At 36.3% G+C, this 19,882-nt stretch overlaps 1 protein-coding gene across 1 annotated transcript; it reads right to left on the bottom strand.

Annotated features, from left to right (window-relative positions):
• Nucleotides 1-3,385: 3,385 nt before the first annotated feature.
• Nucleotides 3,386-17,667, bottom strand: LOC107097575 (neuromedin-U receptor 1-like). The gene is made up of 3 exons (XM_015394763.1): nucleotides 17,616-17,667; nucleotides 4,951-5,895; nucleotides 3,386-3,959 (listed from the first exon to the last, which is right to left on the bottom strand). Exons 2-3 carry the CDS (start codon nucleotides 5,867-5,869, stop codon nucleotides 3,571-3,573), a joined length of 1,308 nt encoding a protein of 435 aa, XP_015250249.1. The 5' UTR covers nucleotides 5,870-5,895; nucleotides 17,616-17,667; the 3' UTR covers nucleotides 3,386-3,570.
• Between the last annotated feature and the right edge of the window lie 2,215 nt (nucleotides 17,668-19,882).

Below are 19,882 nucleotides of genomic sequence, written 5' to 3'. Positions count from 1 at the left end.
TTGTTTTAATTTGTTTGTAGAATTTATCTTCAAAATGAGCAAAGTAGAATACAACATACAATGGAGATGAGTGGATGGGCTTCATACGGTATATTACAGTTCACTCAAACGGGTTTCTGTTGATATAGAATAATAGGAAAATTGACTTTGATTTTTCGTAATACCATTGTCTCTTCAATATCTACCATGGTATATATAAGCCAAAGTGTCAAAACTTCTCATTGGGGATACAGTTCTTGAAATATACTCAATGTGACAGATTGCAAGGTGATCTCTGCATCCATCATGAGTTTGACATTTAATTCCAGTACAGCCTTACTTTGATTCGATAAGATTGAAGACTTGACACATCACATTGCATTTACTCCACACGTTTTAGCGAGCTGGATGAGCCTGCATATGAACTTGGTTCAGTTCTGGGTTGAAATAATTTTCCTTAGTTTACTCTGTGCATGTCATTCCTTATATTTAAGAGCCCCAACAAAGCCAGTCTAATTGTAATTGTACCTAACAAAGGTGCCTTGTAGAATACAAGCTACAATGAAGATCAAAAACCAACATTTGTTCTACATTAAACCCACTAGAGTTGATCAAACACTTCGTAATTTGCAACAACTGTATGCTTGTTTATGCTTTCAGAGCTCTTCTTTGAGCTTTTGTATAATTTAAGATTTAAGAGAGCAAGATTAAAGGGTATTTCTGCAGGTCCTTGTTTTTGGTTGAGCATTTATCGACTTACTTTGCACCTTGATGGGATAGAAACTTGAGATATGCATTACCAGAGAGGCCAATCATCAACCTCTTTACCTCTGTTCTGCCTTTCTCTACACCTGCTTCAGTAAACACTTGTCTCCACTATTCCAATATAAACATGATGTAATGATGCTTTATTTCTTTTTTTGATTTATACATTGAATCTTTTGTACTGAAAATCACTGAACAACCTGCTTGACTTTTTAAAAACTTATTTGGGACAGGAAACATTTAGATTAAAATGACAGAATCTTTATATTTTTTCTAGATTACTCTGGAGTCACTCTTGCAGTCTGTGTATTGAAGTCAGTTTCTTACTTTATTTGGAATTGAAATGAGTGGCTTATGGCTAATTAGCACCCGGAAGCAAGTTTTGTTATATTCACAGGTCCTGCGTTCACATTAGTGTGTGTTTGTACTGTATGTCTCTCTTCACCTATCCCTTACAAGGTATGACTGTGACATATATGGTCCCTGAGATGCAACCAGAGGTAGTAGGCTACTGAAATTCCTGTTGGAACTTTCACTAAAACATAGTGATTCTCTTTCACCAAGTCAAAACAGTTAAAAGCATTTCAATAGGGGTTTAAAAATCTATCAGATTATTAGGACTGAATATTTCTTTAAAATGGTGATCAGCTAATTAAGTAATCATGACAAGTGTACAGTTTAGGTCACTTGGCCAAAAGTTATTGGCCTTTGATTATGAATATATCTTTAGTCTTTTCCTGGTTTGGTGAATAATGTAATGACTCCTTGTTTCATCACTGGCATTAAAGTATCATTTTCCTCGTATGCCAATACCTGGCTGTATTTTACTCTCCATTGAATCATAAAAACAATCATGGTATCGAACATATTTGGAATATATTAAAATAGCGATTTTGCTGTCAGCACCCAAAATCTCCCTTCAAGCTCAGATCAAAACTTAAGAATCCCTATTAGCACTGAAGGCAAAAATTTGAAAAACACAAGAAAAGGGAAACATGCCTCGATGAAAGTCTCAATCTGCTGATCAAAAAATTAAACCAGAGTGCAGAGTGAATGAAGCAGAACAGACACCAGAGGCTGCAGACAAATGCTGTGCCTCTTTCAGGGTAGCCATGCAGAGGCATGTTTGACTCTGAGTCTTTTTTTCACTTAATAATTGTTTTTTATTTTTTTTTTATTTACTGTGGCTACCAAATATATATATCTTTCTATCTTAAACATCAACACCATACTAAATTATTTTCTGCTCTCTGCAGTTGCCACGATAACCACCAAATAACAATAATCAGCTGGCTCATTTAAATACACATTAACATTCAAGCTGTGCTTTCCTCAGTTTTCGGGTGTTTGCCTTACACTTTTAGTATGAATTATACACGTTTTATAAATGAAACCCCAGGAGATAAATAACTTTCAAAGGTTAAAAACTGAAAACTGCGAGTACATTCATTCATCACAGGCCTGCATTCATGCAACTGATTTTTGTTTTTCAATAAACTTTTTTTTCACTCTTTAGAGCCTTTTATTCTGTAGTCCCCACCTTACAGTACTTTGAGAATTAAGGAACTGGGTCCATAAGATTGAATATATTGTGTGCTATTTTTGAACATTACTCAGGTAGAAAAAAGAAACACACTAAACTTTTCATTAAGAATTATTACTTTTTTTAAATTATTACATACATACAGTAATAAGGCATGAAAGTATCATAAAAATGAATAAAAAACACAACATCAGACAACACCTTCTTAAATCAAAAACAAACCAGATACAAGCACAGATTTGGTAAACTTACACAGTAACACACACTTTTTTTTAAAAACACCTGCTACTAAGTCTTCATGGCTGCTTTTTTTTCTTTATCCATGTATAGCAGTTTTCTAAAATACATCAAAATTCTAAACATACAGAAAAAAGACACTGCACTATTTGGAGAAGTCGTAGCAATTGTTGGACCACACAATTTATGAAAGTGTACAAATCTGATGTTCAAAAAGGCGCTTTCGGACGGGTGGGGGGGGGGCGGCTAATTGTTGAAAAATGGCACTAAATGGCACTTAATAGCACTAAAGTCCCCTCCCGGGAGCCAAAATGTGCACTAACGTGCCCTCTTGGGAGCCAAAACACAAGTTAAAGTGCCCTCTAGGGGGCCAAAACATCTGCTGGAGTGCCCTCAAGAGTGGTGCAGACACATTATATATGCCCTTTTTTTTACCTGCCCCAGTTTTCAAAAATTCTGTGCACAGCACTTTCAATAAGTATCAGTCTTAAACATTCATCACAGTCCCCAAAACATAGTTCAGTTTTTTCTAATGGGAGTTCTCCTGAAAGGTTGTGTGGTGAATATCCTACCTCCACTTTAATAATTTAGGACAAACCTTTAAACTGCTCCCAAGTTCTGAAATATAACTGGTTTGAAATTAAAGGACCAATTCTTTGAAAACACCAAGCAACAGATTATAGTTTAGACAAGCATGACTGTGGAACTAAAGTAGACACCCTTAAATACATTCATGTCCCATCAAGTCATCAAGCTTTAATAGCTATTTAAATAATATAACACAATGTATTAAGAAAAATTGTTAGATCTCATACTAGATAATAAATGGATTACTTACTTTTTTATATGCAACCTTCCACATAACTGAAGTGTTCTGCTTTAACTTAATTCTTCTGCACAGATATTTTCTTGACATACCTGTGTAAAATCTTCTGTAGAAGGCAGATGACATTGGGGAAAAGCAAGCATAGCAACAAGCAGATACTTTCAAATAACAGACTCTACAACAATTCCACCCCTTTTCACATGTCCTCATAGATTTTTCTTTAACACGAAAAACAGGTCTCATCTTTTAGTTTTCCTTCGCCATCTGCAACCATGTCCGCCTCAGCAACAGTGGTTCCGTTGCTGAGAGGTGCGTCACTCAGTGTGCTGCGGAGTGTCACTCTGGTCACACTCAGAGAGTGTTTTCTTGGGCTGATGTGATGTGGCCGATGGCACATGACTTCTTTGAACATTTCTCTAAAGCGTGTGGACATGAGGTTGTAAAGGATTGGGTTGACTGCTGAGCTGAGGTAGAAAAACACGCCGGAGATGATGTGTACATACTCAAAGATTTCGTGATGGCTATCGGTCCAGTCACTGATGAAACTCCACATGAGGCGATCCGTGTGAAACGGGGCCCAGCAGATTCCAAAAACCACCACTAAAACAACTTAAAGAAAGGGAAAAGGAAGTGAATTAGATGTTGTGGTCAGGAACTCAAAGGGAAGTCAATAACTAATACTGCCAACATATTTTGCCTGAACTAAACAGCCCCTCTGAGGGCCTTCCTTCCATTATGAATTAGGTTATTAGTTATCCTGGAGCCTCAGATTTGTTTTAATCCTGCACATCAGGATAAAAGATATCTAATAACAGAAAGTGCATGAAGTGTGTACTTTATCCCTGTTGTGAGGCCCCCAGAGCTCCTACTCAGGTCCTCCTGTGGTTCAAGAGAAGCTCTCATGCAAGAGCACTGCAAAAGGATTAAATATGCATCAGGATTGGAAAGCATTTAGAACCAATACCTGAGTAGCAATAGAATAAGGATTTTTCAAGCTGTCATCCTTAATGTGTCTAGCAAAATACTAGACCACTTAGATATTTCATCTATATAAACTTCTCCTTGTGTAAAAATTTTTGCTTTGAAATAATGAAAATATCACTGCAATATCCTAATTATACTTTTAAAGCACTTTATACTCTAAGGTACAGTATAGTTTTGCCACATGAATACAAAAAAGATGGGTAAAGCCCAAGAGAAATAATATTAGGCTTATGAATATATTGATTTTTTTAAGTTGATCCCTCATGGTGATGCAGTTGGTAACACTTAAGCTTTGCAGCTAATTGGTCCAAGTTTGAATCCCAGCGTTTGGTCTTTCTGCATCTGTGATTTTATTTGATTAATTTGTACACCTTGGATTCTGAAAACAATGGTTATTGACCTCTTATGTTTAAAATGTTTGAAAAATGAATGAAGGCTTTCCTCCTTGCAGTTTTAAAAGGAGAATTTAAAATGGACTTTTAGCTGCTGTTGGCTGTTGAAAAGAACAAATAAAATCTGCCTTTAGTGAAAATATCTTGATGTAACTATATGCATCATTTTATAAGAATGAAAATTAAATTTTTAGAAAGGTGAAAATGTAGAAATGTTAACTCACACAACATTTTTGTGACCTGTCGGCGTCTTGCCTTCTGCTGCTGGGTACGGATGTTACAAAAGCTGTCACTTCCGAAGCCAGAGTTGGCCTCCAGCCTCTGCCGCATCTTTTCACGCTTCAACTGCAGCCCAATCAACATGTAGAGAACACTGATTGTGATCATGGGCAGAATGAAAAACACAAAGGTGGTGAGCTGGATGGTGAGGTTGTACATCCAACGTGATTTCACTAAAGTACAGATAGCCGAGTCGGGAATCTCAAGGTTTATGTTACCAGAAGGACCAGTTGAGTGAATCTGAAGGGTTATGATCCCATGCAGACTCGTGTTAGGCACAGCACACAGCACCGATATGCCCCACACAGTGAGGATGACCTTCTTGGCATGAGTACGTGTCACAACATACTTTGCCCTCAGTGGGTGCACCACGGCAATGTAGCGCTCAATGCTCAAGGCAGTTACATTAAGAATGGAGGCCAAGCAGACCATCTCGAAAAGGAACGTTTTGAAGTAGCAGCCTCCCTTTCCTAAGAGAAATGGGTAGTTTTGCCAAAGTTCATACAGCTCCAGTGGCATACCAAGCAGTAGCACTAACAGGTCTGAAATGGCCAAGCTGAACAAGTAGTAGTTTGTTGGTGTCCACATGACCTTATTGCGTGAAATAACTGTGCATGTTAGCACATTCCCCACAACGCCAATCAAAAAGATGAGAAGATAAATGAGGCAGACAGGCAGGAACACAGGTGATCGTCGAGGGCCCAGATATTTTTCCAGATATCCTTCCTCTGTCAAACATGCATCATCCATACCAGTTTGGCTGATATTCATGCCGGAGGTCATATTCATGCACTCCTGTCCTGTAGGACAAAACCTTTCATCGATCCCAGGCATTGGATCGAAAGAACAGTTGTTATCCAACATCCCAAGGCTGAGATGTGACTCGGGATCTGGAAGATAGTAAAAACAAACAGCATGACATTTGCAGTACTTTACCATGGAATATAAAATTGTCAGGCTATATTGAGTTAGAAGCAATATCACAAATCCAAATAACTTAGAAGCCACTTATTACAATATAATTTACATCCAATCAGAGGCGTCACTGGGTTTTCAGCGCAAGGGGGTTACCCCTAAGGTGATACAAAGAATATTAACAAACTTACGGCAGCTCAAAATGTCTCCACTAATTGAAGTGTTTTTCTACTAATTGAACAGATTCAACAGAGAGACCTAGTGTTAAAAGTTTTAGATTGTGTTCAAAAACAACAAAGGAACTATGTTTGTTGAACTGTTTGTCCCACAACCTCCTTTTGTCTGATCCCTCACAATATCTTAAAGCACAAAATATACCCAACCGACATACAGTAAAGGCTAATGCCATGATGGCTGACCTCAACACAAGAACTGTTCGCTCCCCCAAATTTTGAATGGATTACACAGATTGCACAAATTATATTGTTGAAGATTAATTATTTCTTTTTATTTATCATTTTCTGTTTCTGGTTAAGCATATGTATAGTAGCAAGTCCGCCAAAGGGACTTTTTCGTTCCTTGACCTAACATGACCTGAGATGGCCTACCATCAACTTATATGGAAGTGCTGTGGTATGGCTAAGAAAGGAAGGCTATTGCAGCTTGAGACTTCTGAAGAAACAACTCCTGGCTGGGTGTTGCATTTTTGAATAAATTGGAAAACCTTTAGTAGATATGGGCCTTTTTGCTGTTTCCACAGCTATGGTCAAGAAGGTAGGTCTTGAAGCTCTGCCACCTGATTCGGTCTGTTCAATAAGAAAACAACAGATATGTTTTCATTTTAACCTGTAACTATGAGTCATGGTCCTCTAAGAAGCACAGCTTTTTTAACTAGTAAAGAAAAACATATTACACACACATACAGAAAGCCCATGTTCTTATCTGCAGGTACCACAGAGTGCATGTCAGTTTGAATAATACTACTTGTGCTTCAGTGATGGTATCTAGGTGTTACTTTATTGTATGTCTCGTACCATGTTCGTTGGTATTGCTGTTCAATTTACACCTCTTTGCAGGTGATGAAGCACACTGAAGACATTTTATCGTTATCTCCCTTTTATTTCCTCTTTCTTTCATCTTTTCTCCTTTTTTCAGTTTTTCCTTTCCTGTTCTTACCTACATTGCAGTGTCCATATAATCTGTAAAACTCCCTGCATAATTATAATAAAGCTATTTATATGCATAAATCAAGCGGGACACTATGGCGTTAGCCGTACTACTCCACTTGTGAAAGTAAAATCTGTTGAGATCTTTTCAGCATGAAGACAGTTATTCTTATTGCCACATTGCGAGACAGGACACCGTAAAAAAAAAGAACACATTTAAACACTGTGTTTAAATTTTTTGACCAACCCGTCTCCTAACTTTTATTTAAACTTATATCGAACTAGCTGCTGGTTAAAATTCACTCTGCGTGTCTCCCTTCTAACCACATAGCTACTATGTACCCAGTGATTAGTGACTGCAAATCATATTATGTCTTAAAGTGACAGATCTGATGATTTTTTTCACCGATGGGCGGGACTTGGGAGCAGTGGGAGAGAAGAAAAAGAAACACTGACTCAAAACCCTTTGAACATAGACTGCTGCACCCAACCTGAGTTACTGTTGGCTAAAGTTAATGAGCGGAAAGGGACTGGAGGGGACTGTTCCTGCCACGCAAAAGTTGGTGGGAGTCCTTTAGAAAATGATGCCTGTGATCCTATGTATCTTTTGGGCCTACAAACAAAGCACTACGTGGGATGATATTCCAGGAACCAGGGCAACTGTTCACTGTTGATGGGAAGTTGAATGAACCTCAAAGGAAAAGTCTGGTCAGCAAGGAATAATCAATGGATCATTAAAAATTTGGGAGTCCGGGAGCGGCCATTTATGCCCAAATATAGTAACACCTCCCTCCTGACATCTTCCGGCAGTGACATCACTGTGCGGTAAGCCTAGCTTAAAATTCGCTGTTGTGAGAGCTATTGTTAAAGTTACAATGCCCACATATGCATGGCAGTTGGATGTTGTTATGCATCGGGTAAAAGTGAAAATAAAAATGTGTTATTTCACCATTCCGATTCATGATCCTCCACGGACGGGTTCATCATTGGATTGCCAACTTGAAACGGGAGAAATTGCCATCGAACTTCTGGCAAGTGAAAAAACACGTAACATGTAGCCAACATTTGGAAGAAGAATGTTTTCAAGATGAAGTGGATAATAGCGTGTTGTGACAAACACCAGATTGAGCAGTGGGACTTGATCAATAGCCGATACCGCACCGTGACTTCACAAACCGGTAGGTGGAAGCAGTGTTCTTTGACAAACATGGATGTGGATGTGGATGGATTAAAGCATACTTAAATGAAAATTACTCTTAATTAAAAACATTTATAATTTAGTATGTAATAATTTCATATTTAAAGTAGTTTGAGAAGTTTGAATTCTGAATATGACCAGACTTTTCCTTTAATAAAGGGAAATTGAGGAGGAAAACCTGCTTAAGACTGGAATGGAGGATGAGCTTCCAGCAAGCCAAAATATAAAGCCAAAACCACAATTTAAAGGTTCACCATTGTGCATATTAAAAATGCTGAATTTCCAAATAAAGACTCACTTCGTTTTTTTTTTTAGAACTACTATTCAAATATTTTCCTCTCTAAAAATGTCAAGACAAGTCACACTTCAAAAAAACAAAGGTAGAAGGTAAAAGCGGTGGTTCAGGCCAACATAGTTTTCATTTGTGCATAAAAATCAGCTGAAAATCACATTTTAAAGTTAATGAGCAAAATCTGACAAATCTGTAAAAAAATGTAAAACCTTTAATACTTTTGTAGAACAATGTAGCATCTTAGTGTAATCTTGTCATCTCTTTTCATCATGTTTTTCTCCAAGGTTTGTATTAGATCAGCTTCCACTGTTGTCTCCTCTTATGAGCGACTTCATTTCCGACACTAAGTGATTAAATTAGTTATAAGACACCACTTGGAAAGCCATCTCAGAAATGTCCCTGATTTGTGACTATGTTTCATTGAACTTGCATATTAAAAGGTAATTTGCAAGTAAGGTAAGATTATGTGAGTTATTATTCATTGATCTCAGCCACTGTTGTGCAAAAAAACATTGCAAAAATAACTGCCAGGAGCTGCAGGATGAAATCAAAAACTGATGCCTAAATACATTTTTATATTTTCAAAACAAGCCACTATATACTTTCATAAACTCACTTTACTAAGCTTGTTATTAAAATTCCTCCTGAAAGAACTGGTGTAACTGAACACAGTTTGTCACACACGTCGTTTTCAGTTTTGACCTCAGGTTTTCCACTAAAACCCCAGTGTTAAGATAGCTGCTCCAAAATGTCTATAATGTTGTCCTTAATCAGCTTTTTAACAAATTTCTTGGTATATTTGCATCATTGCATCACTGACAATGATCAAATGACTCAACCTGTTTAGTGTGGATTTGAACTAATATAGGTGGAAATATTTCGCTGGTGCAAACATTTGAAGGCTTTACAACAAAAGCTTTCAGCGTTTCCATTACATAAGGAAAGCCTTTGAAGTTCAGTCTGTTAATGACAATGATGGTCCACCATCACCTGGGTAAATGGCATGTTGGGTTATTGAAAAAATGGGTCTGCTGCTGCTCTGACTCCATTTCTGAATATGGAGACATACTTTAGTCACATTATAAGCTCTCAAGGTTTTAGTTAAGATTTTAACAGTTTACTTTAAAGCTTGCCTTTAAAGCAAAATTCCACTTCAGTCACTATTACTGTAAGTTTAAACAGTATTTTGTATTATTCTACTTATGTCCACCTATCACTCCACATTATAAAGAATAATTCCATGCTTAAAGGACTGTTCAAAGTCTTTTTGCTCCTATGCTTAATCTAAGTCTCATCATACAGTGTGTAATAGGAAAAGTGTATTTAGACATATTTTGGGCTTTTTATTATAAAGCTGCTAACCTATAAAAATTAAGAGATTGGATTAGAGTTTTGATTAAGTGTCACAGTTTGAAAAAGATAATGGATTTTTACAGGAAGCTCAGTCAATAGCTTGCTGACAAGTAACAGCAAAAAGATTTATCCTTTCATTCGTATGCCAGTTTGAAGTTTATTCAGTCACCATCTGCCTGATTATGTTGCATTCGACTGACTTTAAATGTTTTAAAGTTGTTGATAAAATGTCAGTTTAAGGGAAACCTTGGTTCAACATCAAAACAACATTAAACACTAAACAGTTTAAATTGTGTTGTTAACTCTTCATGGATTAAGTGTTTAAATGTCAACCATTTTTGAGTTGTATGTCTAAAAAGCATAATTTTCACAAACATGCCTTTTAAAATGTTGCTGATATAGCCTATTTCTGTTGGAAAATAAAGTTTTTCCAACATCCAAACAATGCTGATTAATTCACAGTTGAAAGAGTGTTGAAAAATGAATGATGAAGCAAAGTTAAAAGCTCAACTCTGAATCTGATGTTCGAGTTGAGTCATAATAACAATTTCTTCATCTACCAGCTTATTTTTTTCTTCCTGGGCAGAGAGTGAACAGTCCGTTCGCACATATCTTAATGGAGTAATGTGATGTCTTTCTGGTTGACCATTTGCCAAATTCAAACATCGCTCAAACTAGCTGAAACAAATAATCAGAATTATCATGATTAATTGATTATTGAAATAATCATCATTTAATTTAGTAATCAATCATTAGCTGCAGTATAGAGACCAAAACAGATCTTTAGCTGACGGAGCAACACATTTAGAGCAGTAATTATTAAAAAAAAAATTGCATTTAAGATTAAAAAAATAAAATGTTGTTTGTCAATATGCTCTATTCGGAATTACTTAAGTGGAAAAGTTTCAAGAAATCAGTCTGAGATGATTCACTTTATAACATGGTGCATTATCCTGCTGGAAGTAGCCATCAGAAGACTGGTACACTGTGGTCATAAGGACATTGTCAGCAACAATGCTGAGGTAGGCTGCCTCATTTATTTGATGCTAAATTGGTATTAAGTGGCCCAAAGTGTGGCAAAAAATATCCCCCACACCACTACACCACCCCCACAAGCCTTTGTCATTGATACAAGGCAGGATGGATCCAGGCTTTCATGCTGCTAAAAGCCAAATTCTGAGCCTTCCGTCCCAAAGTGGCAGCAGAAATCAAGATTCATCAGACCTGGAAAAGTTTTTTTTAAGTTCACTTGAGCTTGTTTGAATTGTAGCTGCAGTGTCATGTTCTTAGATAAAGTCGGGCATACACTGCACAATATTTTGCCCTTTTCAGGTCGACTTTCCAGTCGTGCGAGAATTTTTCATTCGGGCCAAGGGGTAACGAGGGGCAATCAGCCACTCACGACCACCTCCCTCCCGATCAGGAATCAAGAGGTCGGGAGAAACTCAAACATCTTTGAAAATCAGTCGGCCGTCATGGGCAAATCGCTCAGTGGGCATGCGCAAACAAGTTTTCTTCTTCTTCCCCTCACATAAAACAGAAGCTTGGTGGGGGTGTGAGTGAAATGAGGTTATTTCTGTAAAATTGACAGACCGTAGTAGCCATGTTTGCTCAGCCACGTCTTTGTCCAAATATGTTGTCGCCTTTTCTTTTTAAAGCTTTCAGCACAAAATTGCAAAAATTGCCAAAGCAGCGCGTTTCTCTCTAGTGAGCTTCATATTCCTCTTCTACTCGCTTGGCTTCCGGATACAGTACGACGAGTCTGCGTAGCGCCATCTCACTGCGGAGCTGAGCCCGATGTGGTTTTTAGGCGTGCAGTGTGAGCAGGTATAATGCATAAGAGCATCAGGTCGCACAGTGTGAGAACATTCATCGTGCGCCGTGACCTCACACAGTAAGCTGTAGCTGTGTGCGACGATTGAAAAAAATCCCACAGTGTATGTCTGGCTTAACAGGACTGGCATCTGGTGTGGTCTTCTCCTACTATAGCTCATTTTCCTCAAGGTTTGTGTTGTGCTTTCAGAGACTCTGTTCTGCATGCCTTGGGTGTAATGAGTTGTTATTTGAGTCACTGTTTCCTTTCTATCAACTCTAATCAGTCCTTTCACTTCTGGCATCAGCAAGGCATTTGCACCAACAGAAGTGTAGCTCAATGGATATTTTCTCTTTTTCAGACCATTCTTTGTAAACCCTAGCAATGGTTGTGGTGAAGAACCCAGTAGATTAGCAGTTTCTGAAATACTCCAAACAGCCTGTCTGGCAATACAAAAAAAAACACCACATTCAAAATCGGATGCTCAGTCTAAACTGGTAAATGGTCATGACACGTCTACAGGCCTAAATGCATTGAGTTACTGCCATGGAATTGGCTAATTAGACATTTGCATTAACGAGCAATTGAACAGCTGTGGTGTTTAGTGGGTGTACTGCATGTCAATCATCTGCAGCACCTGTATAGGCTCTAAGCAGCATTAAATACAAGTAATTTTACAGTTGTGTAGGATGCAGAGGTTTTTCCTGCAACCCAAGGGTCGCCCATTTGAGTTATTGCTCCATCCAACTCAATTGTTGTGTCTTTGGGCAAAACAGTTTATTAATCCCACCAGGGGCAATTTGTTTGAGCAGTACAGGAGAGAAAAAAACAACAGAAAATAAACATGTAATAACAGAAAAATAAGACGATTAAACAGAAAAAAAAATGTGACAGGGAGCTTGAAAACAAAAGTTAGCAATAATAATAAAAACACCAAGATGGTAAAAAGATAACACACTTATCTTTTCTTAAAACACACCAGCCAACATAGAGTTTGAAAGTCGAATGAATGTTGGTATAAAAGAATTTGCATAGAGATTTGTTTTACAGTCCTGAAGGCAACAATGAGAATTCATTTTTGAGAACATGTTCTGATGAAGAGAGAATCACTTTAGCTTTTTTTTGCTCCGGTTCACTCCTATGATTTTAAAGACACGATGCAGACTGTTTTTGTTTTTTTTAAACACAGGAGGGTTAACAATGAAAGCCGCATAAAACCTACCCATGATAATTGGACTTTCTGAAAAAGACTTTTGTTTTCTCAAAAACTACATTCTTTTTTGAGCTTGTTTCAGAACAGCTGCAGTATTAATCTCAAACTTAAGCTGGTTGTCAAAAATTGTGCCAAGATACTTATAAGAGTAGACAAGCTCCACGCCTTCGCTATGAATAATGCTCTCGGTGGCCAAATCCTTTTTACGTCTTGAATCAAAATTTTGTCCTGCTGTTTTTTTGACATTTAGGTCATAAATTTGACATTTAACTCTAAAATTTCTGTCTCACCAAGAAATAAAATCAGAGAGTGCCGTTCTGATTCTGGAATGCTGAGAAGGGTTAACAATGCAGTGTAATCTGAAAAATTCACAAGATAACTGTGTTTAAGATTAATTTTATATTAATTTCGCTGCAAAATATAAAGAAGAGGAGATAAAACACAACACTGAGGTGAACCTGTTGATACAGAGACACAATCTGACAGGCAGTTATTAACAAAGACTCTGTTCCCTCATCGACAAGTTGAAATCCATAAGACTAGCCGGTGAGGCAGATTAAATTTGTTTAAAAGGCTCCGAAGCAAAAAGATGGTTGCATGGTATTGAATACAGATGAAAAATCGGCTAATAAAACTCCAGCATAAGCTTGAGGTCTTTCTAAGTCGTTAAAAAGGGAGTCTAAAATAAAAAGTTTATATTGTGTAATTGGCTGTTAAAATGACAGCTTACATGGGAAGAAAAATAAACAAAACACTTTCTCCAACTTTGGGGTAAATTTTGGAAAATTTTAAGTTGAAAACGATATTATTTAGGGTTTTTTGTTCTGCTTCTAAAGTCAGTTTCGAGTCATTATGACAGTTAAACAAAAGGGTTGAAAAACTGTTTAAAAACAAATTTTTTTCTTTACTCTGGTTCTTTTTTGTTATCAACAATTGACGATTCTAAGCATTTAAGTGTAAAAAAAAAAAAAAAACATAAAACAGATAAGAGTAATCAAAGCTGCTGATAACTACTTTGTCAGAACATTATATATCTGCTGTAACATGAATAAGTTGAATACGTTATCTATGGCATAACATTCCTTTAAGAAAAGCATAAAAATGACATATGAGGTAGAGTAGCTTACTGCTACAATTTACTTTTAAATAAAAGTAAATTGTTTTTTAAAGACGTACTGCATATATATGCAAAATCAAATATGCCATGAGAGATGGACTTCGGTATCTTTATACAATGTTTTGCCTTTCTCTCACCCGTTTAGTAGAGGAAATGTGTGCTGTGGCAAGACTTGTGATACTGAATGAGTCTCTGAATGTAATAATGAGAAATGCACCAGCTCTAAAGGCAGGTGCAAATGGAAACAATCCAACACCAAGGAGGAAGTAATGTTAGGTAAAAAAACAGTACATGCTCACATAGTGGGAAATGTTTAACAAGGAAGACAAGGCTGAGAACTTCTTAAATTGCTTTCAAGGATAGAAATTATTGCTCCACTCTTCCATTGCAGGTATATCCATACAACTGCAGACACACATCTTACTATAAACCTTTGCAATATTGCAATTTACATTTTAAATTTTCTACATGTACTTTAACAAGACTGCCAATTATGTTATTAGCAGATAACTAAGTACTATCTTGGTAATAAAGTAAAAGTTTCGGCACAGACTTTCTAAATGGCAGCCAATGGATTGCCCTAATGACATAATGTTTTTTTGTTTTGTTTTACTCAGTAGGAAGCATAAGATAGTAAGTTAAGCTACTTCTGAAATGTTGATCTTTTTATTCAGAATTTTATTTTGGTTATTTTCTTAACAAAAGCTCCTTGTCGAAATATTACTTTGAAAAAGCAATCCATACTTTTGTTACAACTCAAATGAATTGCTACAATTCATTTTAGCTTGGTGTTAAAGTAAAGCATCCTTATTTGGCCATACTGTATGGTGTGATTAAAACTTGCTGGATGGCTTTTAACCAAAAGCACTCAGATTAACTGACCAGCTGTTAGTGGATCTACTTAAAACTCAGCAGATTTAAGTGATTTACCAAAGTTTTAGTTTTGCAGATTTTAAAATATGAAATGCTTTGCTGCTGTAAAGCAGAAAAGCCTCCTCATTAGCCATAAACAAATATGGGCTTTAAACCAATTTCTTCTATTTGAATTTTGATCCAGTTTTGTATGATTTTCATATTACTCTGACTGGGTTGTATTTTCAGTTTTAATTATTGACCTTCCTTTTATTCCAATGTCCTGTTTTTTTTTTTATTTAAAAGTATAGCTATTTATTTTTTCATTATAACATTGAGATTTTCAAAATTATATATTTAGAAAATTTCCAGAGTAGTGCAGAATAAAAGTAGGATTGTCAAAAATAAAGAACACATAAATAATTATTTTAAAGAGCTATTAGATTAAATCTTACATCAGAGAACCTTTGGTTGGAATTAGCATTGAGGGACCTGGCAACCAGCTGGCAAAAAGTACTGAGCAAGAATGGGTGAGTGTGAGTGTGTCAATTAATGACCAGAAGGAGATCAAACTTTTAGCTCTCACCTTTAATTATTATTTTTGTTCAGCACTGCTCTGTAACTAATTTGCTTTCTTATCTGATTTGTAAGCCGATGAAATGAAAGCATTTTCTGTTAATAATAATAAGCGGTCATAATTCATAATACTTTAGAGGAGATTCTTCAGAAATTTGCAAATATTACTTAAAGTGCTAGAATTAGCTGGTTTTGTGTTTCTTATCTTAAAACGGTATCAAAAATATTAAACTAGCAATAAAATTTTACTGATATAATGTGGCTGAGCACATAGATGTTAAACTAGTTGTTTTGGTCTGAAAGTTGATATGAAAAAAAGTACACAATTGATTTGCATTAGTATGTACAGTAACTAGGTAAAGAAGGTGAGAATTGTGTTTTTTTTAAACAAATAGGTTAATAGCCTGTTAAATGTTATAGTGGTTCTGGCTGAAACATTTTTTCTGGTATTGACCTTAGTAATTGGTGAACTAACATTTTTATTTAATGACACAGTTGAAGCCTAATTTATGGCTACTAGGGGAGTAAGACCTGTAACTTCCAGGTTTTACTCTTTGAAAGCAAAATTAAACAGGATCCCTCTGGGTTTAGGTAAATCTGATACTGGAGAAATCATGGATCGTCTAAATCCAAATTCACCCCTTTAGATTAAATCGTACATCAGAGAATAAACACAGATCAGGTTATTGCCATATATTTTTCTAGTCAGATGACACCTTTTTAGCTTGGTTAGCTCTGGTGGCGACACGACATATGCAGCACAGGATCACGTTACATAGGTGAGTTTTTTTTTTTTAAAGGAAAGCCCACCTGGAGCATCAAAGCACATCAAATTCATTATGTCAAAAGATATGCACTGTTGCAAATGCCCAGATCGTTATTAATATGATGCGACCTGTTGCATTAAACACCCAGTTATGACAGTATTACCATCTCCGTTGCTAATGTGCAACAATATAAAGATGAACTACCTGTATAACATGCTGGTTGGCCTTTTTAATGACATACTTTTTCTGTTTTTCCAAATTAATAATAATTACATCCACCCACCCCAGATAAATTTTACTTTTTAAACTAATCCGGTGTAATCTGATCTTTAACCTAAGAATGCTTATTATTTGATCATCTAATCACTCAATAGACAGGTCTTTATAGAAAAAAAAATGGGAGGAACTGAATAGGAACTGAATGTTTTAGTTTTGGGGGCTATTCAAGGCAAGTTAAAATAAATGAAATATCTAGACCATTTAGGCTTGACTCTCCAACTTACAAAAAGCTCTCATACATTGTGTTTAAAATATTTCGGTTCCATGATGTCATGAATAATCTATTCCATGTGTAAATTAATCATAACTGAATAACCTGCTCAAATTCATCCTAATCTGATTACTATTATTTTTCCAAACATGCAGTTGCCTCTTTTTCAGTGATTTGTTTAAGCTTTAATTTGCACATAAGCAGTTTCAGTCAACTAAGGGTGCAGATGAAATGGTACACATCTACCTTTTTACTCAGTTTAAGGTTTGTTATTTTTTTTTAATACAGGAGGGTTTTTCTTACAGCGTCACTGCTGATGATCAGGCTTCTTGTGTTTATGTGCATAGACGTTTAAAACTACATACATGAATAGTTAAAAAGCTTGGCTTTGATATCATTACACTATTCATAACATTTGCTTTTAGACATGGCAAAAAAATCATATTATAAACCAAGTGTTGTAAACTATGAATTGGTTCAATTAATAAATATAGTAATGGGCAAACATACAATTTCAATTCATCATTATATAAACCCAAACAAGCCATTGATAAATCCTAAAAAAATAACAACATTAAAACACATCTGATCAAGACAGAATATGTGCATTTTTTTTTCTATTATAGCAGAGAAATATACAATAAATATGATTTTTTAAATATTTTTAGTATTATTTGGATAATATTTTCAGTTATAATTTTATACACAACAGGTCTTATGTATCATAAATGAAGGATATGAAATGAAGAAAAGTTGCATTAATTTCTATTTTTCTAGGTCGATTTTGGATATCCATTTTAGGAATCCATCTGTGAATTCAGAATATGTATTTCTGCAGAAAAGTATAAATGTCCTTACCTCCAATAAGGAAAAGCTTTCTTGCTGTAAATGAAGATGAGAGGCTGAAGTGTGGACAATGTGGTATTATCTGAGTACACTCTCCACCTAGTCTGTAGCTCTCTCCTCAAGCCTGACTGCAAATAAGGCAGATGCATAAAATACACACACATTCTCTCTCTCTTTTTCGCCAGCCTCCCTCACCTCCACTCCATCTCTTCCACACAAACATGGAAATCCAAATGTACAAGTTCAAATCTTGCTCTGAAGCTTTTGGTGATGGCTGTAGTTATAAGCGAAAATGTTATATTTTTAGTCATACTTCTGTCACACTATTGTAAATGCTTTGGTCATCCTAAAACGTAATAATTTACCACTCTGTTCTGTAATCTTTAGGGTAGTTCCCTCTATACATGGAGGCTGAAAAAGCTCCTACTGTGCAGCAGATATTTATTTTCTTTTGTTGGTTTGAGCACATCTCTCCCACATGGAGGCTTGTTTCTATAAGTGGAAACATGAAGTGCCAGGGCAAGTGCGCAAGCGACTAATAAGAGCCAGGTGACAGGCCCACTGAGTGGATCAGCCTGCCACTCATACTTTTCTTTCATGCATCTTTTATTATATATTTATTTACTATTGTTGTTGGAATGCATTTTCAAGCTTTTAATGGACTCTGGTATTCTGTGGCTGCTGTTGTACACTTTCAACATCTGACCCTAACCCAGGTGGGTTTGAGGTGCAAGTAATCAAGATGTTGTTTATGAGACATTGCTTTGTGAGGTTTTATATTAAATATGCATGCAGCCATTAAACAATCCAAGGTAAACCACCTTACACATTGTCATGTTTTTGTTAATTGACTGAAGAGTTAGGTAATGTGATTGAACCTTAAAAAAAGTATGTGCAGCAAAATGTATTTTGTGCCACAGCAATCTTTCTGTGCTGGTGATAAACAACTGGCTGAAATGGCTAAGAAGGAAGAGTGTGCTGTTTCTCTGCTTTTGTTGTTTTCCCTTCATAGCAGCAATATGTTGGAAACACAATACTAGTCAGCAGGTGCTAAAGGCCAGGCTCAGCCACAATCCATTTTTCTTGCTCAGAGACGAAGTAAACTAAGAATCCTAAAAGGAAGAGAATATCTCCCGAAAGCCACTGAAATATGATTTTCAGTTTTTATTCTCCACATGTGGCTGACAACATGCCTTAAAGCAGCCTGTGTAAGCTGTGTCTTCAGAGCAACGTCAACCTTCATCCCTACATGTGGGCACAGACAAAACAAAAAGGACTAGATTCAGCCACAGTATTAAACTCTGAGGACCCTTGGATATAAATATCTAGGTTTTTGGGTTTCTTCTGTGTCACTTTTAGTGTTTAGTTGGAGGTTCATTTTTCCATTTCATTTGATAATTCTCTTAATGCTCCAGTCTACCGCAAGGTTGTTTTTATGCTTTAAAGCTGTAGTATGATTACTTTATTCTCTATGTAAGGGAAGGTAAACTGAAACTGTTATTGTGTATATATAATGTATATATATATATGTATATATGTTTATATATATATTATTACTGTTTATATACTATTGGTTTGAATGGATTCCCACATACTGTAGCAGTTTCAAGTTTTTGATTAGGAGGCCTTTGGCCCATTTCTCCTGTTTCTTGAATATGTTGCAGGTCTCAAGCAGCCGGTTGTTCAGCTCAGATCTTTGAAGCGAGACCTGTTTTGTTAAACATTGACTCACAGTTAGAGAACATTTGAAGCTTGCATCTATAGGTTGCCACATGCCTCTCTGTATGGAGGGGATAGGAGCACCATCTGCAGGTTCTTAAATGAAAACATTCTTTCTTAAAGGCATAATAAGGAAGTAATGTTATGTTATGTGATAGAGTAAAATAAATGTCATTTGGTAGGTTTGTTCAAAAATTGTCCAAGCGGTACTATACACACATGCACACACATACATATATATATATATATATACTGTAAAAATCATTAGCTTGAAAACTGTTAAACCATTACAAACTTATATGAATAACCTTTACTTAAGTTGCTCTAATTTTTAGAGCTAAAACTGACGATTATTTTGCAAATTGATTAATCTCTTGATTATTTAGGGGACAAAAAGGAAAGTGGCGGCCTACTGGTTGGGACGTTGCACTTGGAATCCAGAGGTTCTAAGTTCAATCCCCACTCCCACAGACTGCCACTCTGGGTCCCCAAACAAAGACCCTCAACCCCACACTGATCCCCAGGCCCTGTACAATGGCAGCCCACTGCTCCTCAAGGGG

The sequence above is a fragment of the Cyprinodon variegatus genome, unplaced genomic scaffold (genome assembly GCF_000732505.1).
Source record: "Cyprinodon variegatus isolate N-32 unplaced genomic scaffold, C_variegatus-1.0 Scaffold707, whole genome shotgun sequence".
Taxonomy (NCBI): domain Eukaryota; kingdom Metazoa; phylum Chordata; class Actinopteri; order Cyprinodontiformes; family Cyprinodontidae; genus Cyprinodon; species Cyprinodon variegatus.
The sequence above is the reverse complement of the archived record's forward strand: the minus strand, read 5'-3'. Positions and strand labels throughout refer to the sequence as shown.